This window comes from Musa acuminata, chromosome BXJ2-6 (genome assembly GCF_036884655.1).
Source record: "Musa acuminata AAA Group cultivar baxijiao chromosome BXJ2-6, Cavendish_Baxijiao_AAA, whole genome shotgun sequence".
Lineage (NCBI taxonomy): Eukaryota > Viridiplantae > Streptophyta > Magnoliopsida > Zingiberales > Musaceae > Musa > Musa acuminata.
The window spans coordinates 42,223,049-42,234,915 of record NC_088343.1 but is presented as its reverse complement, the minus strand read 5'-3'; the positions used below and the strand labels follow the sequence as shown (position 1 = coordinate 42,234,915).

At 37.5% G+C, this 11,867-nt stretch overlaps 1 protein-coding gene across 2 annotated transcripts; it reads right to left on the bottom strand.

Moving 5' to 3' along the window:
• Positions 1-463: 463 nt before the first annotated feature.
• Positions 464-9,252, bottom strand: LOC103989607 (protein STICHEL-like 3). 2 transcript variants are annotated; one of them, XM_009408499.3, is made up of 7 exons: positions 8,867-9,252; positions 6,264-8,556; positions 5,242-5,461; positions 4,502-5,002; positions 2,435-3,071; positions 1,360-1,423; positions 464-707 (listed from the first exon to the last, which is right to left on the bottom strand). In XM_009408499.3, the coding sequence occupies exons 2-7, from the start codon at positions 8,325-8,327 to the stop codon at positions 615-617; spliced, it is 3,579 nt and encodes a 1,192-aa protein (XP_009406774.2). In that variant the 5' UTR covers positions 8,328-8,556; positions 8,867-9,252; the 3' UTR covers positions 464-614. The 2 variants fall into 2 exon arrangements, with proteins under 2 accessions (XP_009406774.2, XP_064970627.1); XM_065114555.1 differs by having other exon boundaries at positions 6,264-8,410.
• Positions 9,253-11,867: the final 2,615 nt, after the last annotated feature.

Below are 11,867 nucleotides of genomic sequence, written 5' to 3'. Positions count from 1 at the left end.
TACCACCACCTCATCAACGATATATATATATATATATATATAAGATACGTACGTCCACATGATGTCATATTACCACCACCTCAAAAAACGATATATATATATATACATATATATATATATATATATAGGGAGCAACATTTCTTTTATTTTTTCAAAGGACATAAAATATTTATTTTTTCTTTGCAAAGGATAAATGATGAAGACATTAACTATTATCTAAAATTTTATAATCATCTGATAAAATCTTCACCAAACAACCTAGCTAACACTATCAGGTAAAATTTTGAGCCCTCAATTTTTGATAAATGAATTTAGTAGATACAAGATTGATTAATACAAGTCCACAACTCAATGGTATTTACACATGAACAGCAGCATTTTTATTTTACCAAGTAGATAGAAGGAATTACCTAGCAACATGCTCGGAGTTCAAGTCGTCGTGCATTATATCCGATCTGCAATATTTAACTTAAAAAGAATATAAGGTTTATATTTTCAATGTCTCACTTGTTAAATAATGTACAAAGTTTTGTAATAATGAAAGAAGTAACAAAGAAAGAAACAGGGGAAATCCCTATAGTACATGGAAACAACCCAAGTGATTTGGGACCAATTTACTTTGGTGATCTGGTGTGCAGGCATCTTCCGCAAGTGACGAGCTTCAACAAGAAACGTGGCCTCCTTGTCCTAATCTTGAGATTTGAGAGCTGTAAAGAAGCCATGTAAGTAAATCATATGAATTTCCAGATAAGGAATCATAATAAGTAGCTGAACTAGATGAAGACAACAACAACATCATTCATGCACCATATCCTTGTCTCTTTTTCATGAGCCAACACACTAGATAAGAGGAACACTTGAAAACTATATCGTTTTGTGTTTCTGTCCTCGATAAAAATCAATCATTGGCATAAACAACACATACGCTAATCAAGAAAGGCATGTACTGTGAAATCATACGAGCATTAGATGTCATATAATAATTTCATTTTTGTGTCATCAGGTGCCTAACGCAAGAGTGTCAAAAAACAATTTTAATTTCATTAGCATAGCTCATAGTATATGGCACCAACAATAATATTGTCATTTTCCCACCTTTAGAGCATCTCCAACAATAAGCAACTAGGCTTCATTCAGGTTGCAAACATAGATTTCAAATAACAATGAGTATCAATGTGAAAGTCTCATCAGTTAAAATTAAATATAGTGTCAATCTCAGTTATTAATGATGAAATGCATTTTGTGAATACAACCACTTATGCTGCACGAACACTAATTTGCAGCTCGAAAATAAACCTTTTTTTTATAAATCATTGAGTATGTTTCTCCGCCATAGATGCAAAATAAGACAGTAATTACCTTGGCTCGGGTTGTCCTAGAGGATTTCCAGCATAACAAGCTTCTTGATCTAGGCTCCAGTCTCCTGTAGGATTTACAAAATTACAAGACACAAACGGCAAATACTTTCTGTTAGGCAAAATTGAGAAAATAAATGCAAATTAGCTTCCACAAAACACGATAAGTATCATGAGGTACCAGAGTATTTTTGAAGGCTGCATATTTTGTTAGGTTAATTTCCAACATCATTATTACTTCAACATCAAATAAAACTAAATTCCACATTAAGACAATAATTTATATCAGTAGTTATCTAACAAGAGTCCTAAGTAGGAGCTAGCTAGAATAGCAGCATCGATGTACAGTTCCATCCATGCAGGACTTTTGTATGCATGCCTTGTGTATAATCAGATTGTAAATGCCAGTGCATCCCAGAATGAATCTGGTGTTTCTGCATATGATGCATGTACCCTGGTGGATCTCACCTACTCCTGCTGATTTGAATTGGTGGTAATTATTCATTATCAATCTAGGAGGAAAACTTTATGGACTTCTTTCCAAAATCTTCACTCACGTTGGTCGTCATGCCAAAAAGAATCAACAATTCCACCATTTATGATGGCGGCAATATCAGATAATCATCAGGCTTAATGAGCAAGTATATTTGTGATCTGCACATTATTTAAATAATCAGAAATACTTTTCTGTAGTTGCTTTTTCATAGGCATGCATATCTTTGTACTGCAGCATCAAATTAAGTAACCAGAAATGCTTTTTTCTCAATGTTATTAATTGAGAAGATCAGAATATACAAGGTCCAAGTGAAATTTGACTGCATTCCATTAGTGCTGGATTCCTATTTCAATGTCGCCATGTTCAGTTAGTGTCAATCTTACACTAGTTTGCAGATATATAAAATTACAGGCTATTATGCATTTTAAAAAAAATCTTATGAAAATGGAACCAAGCTAAAATTAGAAAAAAAGGTCGGCGCTTATACTGGATTAATTTTCTTTCGTAGTAGATTATATTATATTATAAAGAAGGAACAGATTAGTAAAAGGATTATGAGCTAAAATGCTGTTATATTACTCACAGATTCTCCTGCTCAAGCTTTTCAGCTATTGACATGGCTTTGTGCCTGGACCACCCACCTCGTCGAGAACAACCATCTGCCTGCTGAATGACATGAGCGAGAGATACCCTGCCCCTAACTAAACTTTTGTTCTGATTTTGTTCAGTTCCCTTCCTTTCTGACAGAGGAACCATATTCCTATGATGCGAAGTTGATGCTTCTTCACCTACACTTCCAAGACCTTTTTCCTTCAATCCCATAGTCTTATTCATTGGCTCATTTTCACGAGGTTCTGCTTCAACAATTTCATCTTCTGTCATCACATGGGGACCCGGGTGCAGCCATCTAGATTTACTAGAGCAAATTCTTCTGAGAACATTTTCTTCTATAAGCTTCCCTGCAAGATTTTCAGATTCTGAATAAAGTAATTTTTTATTCTTCACAGATTGCCGCTTTTTTGTCATCTTAGAAGAACCACTTTCAGAACCAGGAAGAGCAACTGGGACATCTGATCTGACACCATTCCTAGATCTACATCTTATTTCAAGTATTACCGGTGAAGAAAGCACAGACTCAAATGCTTGTAAAATCTGCCCTCTGAACTTTTCAGCTCTAGATTTATTTGCATTTGAACTGAAAGCCAAGTGCACAGTAGGAGCTACAGTGGGGAAGGAAACGATAACATCAGTCATCTAGATTTGTAAATTAAGCAACAAATAAGTTTGAATTAATTCAAGCATTCTTTCTTCTAATTTAAATATACGAAAATCTAAGAATGACAATGATCAGGCAAGCAGTTCGAGTCAACTTTTAGACCTATGTATCATACTTCCTGAGACCAACATTGCTATACCACTGCAAAACCTTTTGTACAATACTTGCTACTGGTAGGTGAAGCATTTCTAACCAACACAAACATCTGAAATGGAGTCAAAACTCATAAACCACAGAAGAGCAGAGTTTGATAAAGACAATAGTCAGCAAAAGATAATAGATTAATTGATGATAAAGAATACTAAAACAACCAAAAGAAAATATAAAGACTTGCATCAAACACTCTTAGTTCATCTTGAACATTTGGTGAACTTTCTAATTATGATACTAAGTCCTTACCATATACCTCAGTGAAAACATTGTATAAGAAGTTAGCAGTCCAAACTTGATCCTGTTGGATCAGCTTGACATAATTAAATCCGGTTGATTGAGTCCAAATATCATGTCTGATTAGATTGAATTCTTGTCAAGCATTTCAATTAAAGATAGGGCCAACCCAAGAAAACAAAATATTAATTAATTTCTTCCTGACAAAAATTGCAAGCACTGGAACACAAATTCTTGGAATATAATGTATTGTGGGAGTTGCCCCAGGTAGGTGAATTATTTTTCTTGATTGGATAAAAAATTTTGAAGTCCATAAAAGGAATCTAAATTTGTTTGATTATTATTCATTATTACTCTTTTCAGTCAGTTGAATTACATGTGTATGGCCATGATGTAACATGCTTCATGAAAACTTCAAGATCAATCATACCCTCCTTTTAAACGAGATGTACCTAAGTCCATACTTTTAATGAAGTAAAATTATATGGCAAAGCCCCATGGAAACCAATGGCAGTAATGCCTTCTGAAAGCATGTGAACACCCTCAGTTGTTTTCCAAACAAACCTTTATATTCAGAGAAATTACTGCATGCAAAATTTCCCAAATAGGAACAATTATTAATAATGAAAAAGGATTGCTGTCATAAAAAACATAAAGATATTATAGATTAACAATGATGAAATTCATCGTACATGTATCTAAGCCACTCGAACCATCAGTTCCTTTAGCATATAGAAGACACGAACCCACAACTCATCCTCATCATTTTCAATATCAAACTTTATATTTACATATTATATTAGTACATATATTTCGTGTTGGAATTCAAATAATATAGTTAAACCATCAATCCAAAATCTTAAATGTGAAATTTTTAGCCCCAAAAAGTGTACTCTGGCTTTGCCCCTGACCGTGTTTAATCATGTTAGATGTATTCAAGCAAACCTTTGCTTCTCCATATACTGAAAATGGGTTCTGAGAACTTACCAACACCTAAGCTAACTGAATTTAGATTCCCTTCGTGATACAAAAACTGTCTTAATGTATCAGATGGGATATGCTCTAGTACTGCTTGCCATATCTTCTCAGTATTCTTGTGTCTCTTGCCAGAGATATGTGAAGTCTGTCCACCATCCCCCTTCCCGTTGGCCATCATAATGCAATTTCTTAAATCATCATCACTTCTGCCATTGCTGTACCCTTGCCCAACACCTCTTAAAAGACTTCTTTCAACGAGTTGCATGTCATCCTGCTTGTTGGTAGAGCCCACATGTGTGTCTGTCATGCAATGGTTTTTTAGAAACAATGGACTGCGATTGAGACTTCTGTCTGTAGACGAACTAGGTAGCATATATTGCTGATCTGGAGCGAGTTGAAGAAGAGCAGCCGTTAACCATGTCAATTTGTCGCTCGATGCCCTCAACTGTTTTTCAGCTTCTGAGAGAGTCCTGAGAGCCTGCCGTAATCTCTCCATATCTTCCTTGGACACTGAAACCAACAAATTAAACACACTATAACATTGGAAAATTCTAGACAAACCCTAGAGGACAAATAAATGCAAAAACTATCAAATCAACCACGAGTAGACAAGAACTGTGTTTCACATGAGAAGCACACTCCAATGACCATTTGTAAAGTTCAACTCCTAACAAAGCCACCACAAGTGGAGGTTGCGAAGTTTCTTTATTAAGTCGCATAAGCATAGGTTGAAGCACAAGATAACTCACAAATTTGCTGGCGGAAGAACTTTCTGCGTAGTCTTTCTCGTGTAAAGACATAACTACCAGCAAGAATATCAGTAATTGTAGTTGCAAGCTGTGACATTAATGCCAGAGGATCCACCCCAGTTTCCATAATCTCTCTTAAGCTCTTCACAGTGTTAACAGTGTCTGCGGATAATGCCAAATCAAGCAGATCCACCAGTTTTTCATCAGACACCAACCCAACCTGGATAATTAACACATAAATGTCAATATTTCACCAAGCACATCATGAAAAAAGAAATAACACAGCAAAAATGCTTCAGAATTAGTTAGATTTTCAAATTTACCAAAAGTCAATGTCTGTGTAAGTTTCATGAGGAAAGTTTATACTGTTTGCTTCCTTCAGTTCAGCAAAAAATAAACTAAATTGATCATCTAAATAAACCCATTCGGAGGCTGCAAACTATAATAATGTAGTTATCTTAAATAAACAATGTTAAGAAATCTGTACTGGAAACAAGAGAAAAAACATAAAAAAAAGAATTTGAAAACTAAAAGCCAAGCACAAGGAGACAAGAACAAGATTAAACTACATAATCAAGAAATCTGTCTGATCTCATGCTTCAATAAATGGGTCTAGAACTGCTGTGTATGAATCAAACACGATTCATCCTCTTAAAACTTAAAAGTTCATACTTGAAATTCAGCCATTTCAAACTAATAGTAAATGCAAACAAAATCATCCTATTATTTTCTTTGTTTTCCGGAGACAAAGAATCAAAAGTTGGTCAGATTATAAAATTCTCTTTTTTTTTAAATAGCAGCAAAGCAGCAAAATGTAGGCATGATCATGTGATTACTTACCACAGCATTCAAATTCATTCAATCACAGATCTAGGACATTTGCATCTTCTCTCCACATATCTTTAGTTAGAAATGCAGAGCATGAAATTTTCAAGATTAACAGTGGGATAGTTACAATAGAAAGCAAGTGCCTGATACATTCAGGTTAACGTAATGATATGGTAGAATGATAGAAAACTTACTAGCTCCTGGACAAGTGGAAGAGAAATTTTCTTCCCGAGCAAACTTAATTGATCAAGAGTCATCTCAGCATCTCTTAAGGAGCCATCTGATCGTGATGCTATAAGTTTCAGAGCATCCTTGTCAATTTCTAGACCTTCACTGGTTGCAATCCATTGCAAAGTAGAGATGATATCAGAGTCTCTCACTTTTGGGAAAAAAAACTTTTGGCACCTGGATATGATAATATGAGGTAATCGGTCGAGATTCGAACAGATAAGGACAAAAATCAAGTGTCGCGGTGCTCGATCAATGTCCTTTATGATGGTACTCCAAAAATTTGAAGGCAACCCATCGCAGTCATCAAGAATAAACACTCTATATTGGGATGACCTTGGTAACAGCATCACGTCATCAAAGACGTCCTTAATGCTCTCAAAATTGAAGTTACCAACTGGTCCAAATTCCAGCACATCTCTGCTCCTACCTAGATTATTTGAAATGCAGGAACTACAAACATCACAAGGCTTTGGAACCTCCACAGACAGGCAATTCAAAGCTTTAGCAAATACGCGAGCACAAGACGTCTTCCCTGTCCCATGAGCTCCATAAAAGACATAAATCAACCCTACTTTTCCTCTTAAAATGGCATTGGAAAGAGCTTGAACGACCAAGTTCTGTCCCACGAGATCTTTGAAGGTTTTTGGCATGTATTTCTGTGTCAGACTCCTGTGTCTGCCACGACCACACTGTCTAGACCTCTGCTGACTTGATCTAACTTCAGATGCCAGGTCAGAGTCTCTATCATGCCTCAGGCTATGATTGGAGAAAATTTCCAGCTCTCCTGAATAATCCCTCGAAAGGAAACGATGAGCACCACTGTCCTGAGAATCCGGCGCCTCAATCAATAATGGTAGAACTTCAGAGTCTGAGCTCGTTGATGGAGTGAAATGATCGGATGCTGTGGCCACATTCGAAGTATTTCCTTCTCTTTGTGGAACAGGGCCTCCAGCCTTTTTAATCCTAGAATCAGATAGCCCACAGGACAAACCCCTCCCAGCTATATCAAGAAATGTCTTTCCTCGATAATGAATTCTTGACCAATTCCAAGGAATCCCACATACATTTCTCTGCATCCGTGCAGCCTCCAGCTCAGTATCTTCTTCAAAATCCTCCGCATAACCTTTCTGGTTCTTGGAATCTTGGGCTACATTGTCTGGAGCAATGGTTAAATCATGGCGATCACCGAAACCTCCCAAATCAACAGATCCCCGAGCTCGCCTTGCACCTCTCAGCCTGCACTTCTTCCCCCTATTTGACTGGCGATAATGGTCATGATTAGTATTTTCTACATCATTGTTGGTTCTTCCCTTGCTCTCGTGCCTACCATGAAGAAATAAGTCTGAATTTTTCTTGCCAAAATTGCATGACCGGTTTGGAACCTCTTCCAATTGCTCGGGTAGTGCCTTAGGTGTGAAAATCTGTCCATTGGCACGCTTATCGGGCTCCTCCTTTTCTTGTCCCACCACTTCCTTGGGGGGTGTCTCCTTCAAAGTAACTCGGTTGCCAGACAAACTATCGCTCTTGCGACTTCTGCCTGTCTCTTCTGCTGTATTGATCACAGCATCCTTGTCTCTTTGCTCAAAATCGTAACCACCAGCTGCTTCCACGGCAGTGACTTTTGCCGTTGCCACACCTCCGACGAGTGGTGAACTTACAGACAGTCGGCCAATCTCTCTCCGTCGATCAACTTCTATAGACCTCCTCCTGCTATTGGTAGAGCCATCCTTCTCAGATTTCCTGGCAAAGCCCGCCACTATGTAAGGGGAGACCCACGAGGGAGGACTGGTGGACGGGTCTCTCAGGGACGTCGACTTCTGGAGGACAATGAGATCCCTCATGAGGGACCTCTCGGCGAAGTTGGGGCTCCGGCGGTGCATGTGGTTCTTCAAATGTATGCAGTTAGTCAGATGCACATGGTTGCGAAGGTGGTCGCTGATGGCGCCATACTCTTCTTCCCTCGGGTGGCTGCTAACGTTACTACCGGTCTCATCTTTGACGGGAACTCTATGAATGGCCTTGGTCATGATCAGAAGCTAACCAAATCTTCAACCCGAAATGAGGACATGAATGAATGTTTCAGACCTCCAATTCTCCATTCTCTGTGTGTCTTTGTGTCGAAGAAAGAAAATTCCAAGTCACAATGTGCATTTGCTTTGGACCATCTAAAACATCGGAGCACGGAACACATCCATGCTTACATGAGATTCCCGGTTTCAGCACGAGTTTTTGGCGCACAGATTTCAACCCCGCAATCTTGGTAAACAAGAAGCGCCAAAAAAGAAAATTTTCACAGTACACAACATGAAGATCAAAGGAAAAAAAAAAAGGAAAGAAATCAGCTCAAGAATCTAGACTTATGAACCCCAAGAGTAACCGAAAACCGAAATTCCTGATCATCACACCGCCAATTGATCGACGGATTTCACCAACGGAAGTAGAAACAGAACAGAAGAAAGAAAAAGGAGAAGGAAACGAAATCTTGAAAGAAGCTGGAAGACAGCGTTGCCCTAAAGAACACACCAAAGCGTCGGAAGAACGAGAAGCATCGAATCATAACACGTACCGGAAGCGTAGTATCTCCAGGTCGCCGGCCACCTCCCTCCCCCGAATCACCGCCACACTTTCTTGGGACAAGAACCAACCATAGAAACCCCACCCAGAAGCTAACGACAAGATCGAGAAGCGGAGGAGCCGTGTCACCTAAATCGACCGAATGCTCCGACTACGAAGCGGGATCTGAGCCATCCCCGTCCCCGCCGACCCCTCCGTCACGTGAAGCCCGCGCCGACCGCTTCGGAGAAAGGAACGGAGGGGCGAGGATCAGCAGCTCGCCAGCTCGCCACAGGCACCCAAAGGTGGAGGAAAGAAACGTTACGCCCGTGCCCGGTGAGTTCTTTTTGAGGGCGGTGACTGCTTTCTTTCGCTCCCGAAACAACGATACAGATAGGGTTGTCTTTTCCCGTATTTTCCATTCATTAATATATCCATATATATTTTTTATTTAATTAATATAAATTTATAAAACAAAAGAGAAAAATATTAATTATTATAAGACCGTTTTCTTTGGAGTGAGGGAGCGAGTGAGAGAGAGAGAGAGAGAGGGCAGCAATGGCGAAGGAATCCGTAACAGTAGCAGTAGCTCGAAGGGTGCACGTGGTGAGGCTGCGGTGTCTACGACTGGTGTAGGAGACGCACATGCGACATGGGGGCTCCGCTTTGGACTCTTCCTCTCTGATGCCGACCGGTGTTTGCAACGAAGAAACGGCCACGTCGGAGCCGAACGGAACGGGGAATGCCCGATCAATCATCGTCGTGAACCAAAAGGCGTAATCGACGAATGTTGTGGTGTCGTGGAGCCCCGTTTACTCTTATTTTAGCAGTCAATATATATTATAATTAATCTATTTTGGCTTAATAATGTATGTTCCTCGTCGATATCTCATGCATTAAATCCGTATTATATATATATATATAGATAGATGCATGAATGATGAAGAAGGTGAAAGGGGGGCGTAGTTGTACGGAAGCGGGAGAGATGGGGAGTGGTCCAGCGGTGCCGACCTTAGCACCGCCAATGTATGCATTGTATGAATCGGTGGCTTTTGCTCCCCCCAAGTCGCTCTCACTTGCTTGGTTTCTTTCGTTGGATTCGTAACCAAAGTCGTGGATGTGGGACCCGAGCATTTTAGGGCATCGATCGACCCTAATTTGGTTTCAGGTTCTAAGAAATCTGTCTCATCCGCCATTAATACGGGAATCCTATGTGAAGCGTAAAATTTCACATCGACGAGATTTGATCGCAGAGATGTGGTGCGATGGAGTGGACAAGAACAGAGACCACTCTTCCTCTACGAGTAGGAGTAGGGAAGAAGAAGAGATGGCGATGAGTTGGCGTCCCCACCCAATGCGAAAGATTGGCATGGATTTGTTGGCAGCAGTGACGCGATGATAGTTGCGAAAGGACGGAAGGAAGGATAGGACAGTCGCCACTGTTCTCGGGAGAGGTCGTATGGTATCAATGAAACAAATTTACATTGTTTCTTCTCGGTTTCTCTTTCTTTCCGATTAATAATATGGAATCAAAGCCAAAAGATTATAGATGTAGAGGGTTAGAAGACTATAGATCTAAAGAGTTAGAATGTCAAAAATCATAGAAAAGATACGTATGAAATCAAGTAACCAAATTTTTGATTTATTTTCGTGTTTATGGTGATAAGATAGAGGACGTTTGTATCATAAAACAAAAAATCTTTCAGTCAATTACATCAAAATTTAATTTTGTTATCTTTTCTATTAAAGATTCCAAAGAAATCGATGAACTTACTATTGATTAATTATAAATTTTTTAGCAAAAAATTATCCAACAAGACAAAGAAGACGAAGAAGCCCTACAAGCGACAACCAATCAAAAAGGATAGAATCGTAAAAAATAATGAATGATAAAAACAAATATTATAAATAATAATAATAATAATAATAATAATAATAATAATAATAATAATAATACTATTGATTCTGAATGAACAAAAGAAATAAATATTCAACCAATCAAAATTCAAAGTCTGAAAATAAATCTCAGATTGAATGTTATAGATGTCATATCATTATTATTTTGAATATTATACAAATTTAAAATATTTTTAAAAAAATTAATTTTGTAGAGAAGAGAGAAGAGATCTCTCTTTTAATGGTGTGCTATAAATTTAAAAAAAAAAGGGACTCATAAAAGACTATTGTATTTATATTTGGATACAAGGTGTGTGGAGACAAGGTTATATTTCCTCAATTGGATAAATCCTTTCAAAGGACAATAAAGTTTGGAAATGATTCTACCATCTCACTTATATCTAAATTATTTCTAATGTTTCATTTGTTTCAAATTTGAAAATCAATTTACTTAGTTTATCAAATTCAAGATTTAAAGAGAGGAATTCATTGCTCAAGGCAACATGACAGTGAACTGTATATTTTCTTTATATCTAAACAATATTTCTCACTCTTAATTATCTTCAAAATTAAAGAATTTGACATGGTTATGATACTATCAATTTGGAAATTAAAATTTTAGTAGATTAACAACCTTATAAAAGAAAAAACATGATAATTGGACTTTCATATTTTGATTGCCATCATGTGTTTCAGAAGATTGTATTGTTAGCAAATAATATAGCTAACAATTTTTCAAGGCAAAATCATCGAGAGCAAACAAAAAAAAAAAATGTATTAAAGTTGGTCCATCCTGACATTTGTGCTCATATAAATCTGACATTTAATGGAGGTAAAAGGTACCTTATTATTTTTATTGATGATTATAGTAAAAAAATTTAAGGTATATTTCTTGTAGGAAAAGTCTCAGGCATTTGTAATGTTGAAGAACTATAAAGGATTTGTTGAAAAAAAATATTCAAAGGACTATAATACTATATTAAACATGACTATAATACTATATCAATGTGATTATAAATGTTATAATTTCTTTCATATAATATAACATTGTTAGTCATTCCTAATGCTATACAAAATAATCTATATAATTTATCTCAAGATAATCTTATTATCCTATT

Excerpts from the sequence above, each read along its gene's own strand:
- LOC103989607 (XM_009408499.3), bottom strand. The coding sequence starts at position 8,327 with ATGACCAAGGCCATTCATAGAGTTCCCGTCAAAGATGAGACCGGTAGT. Across the intron at positions 3,072-4,501 it reads TTCAGTTAGCTTAGGTGTTG|CTCCTACTGTGCACTTGGCT; the intron begins GTAAGTTCTCAG and ends TCCCCACTGTAG. Across the intron at positions 708-1,359 it reads CTAGGACAACCCGAGCCAAG|CTCTCAAATCTCAAGATTAG; the intron begins GTAATTACTGTC and ends GCTTCTTTACAG.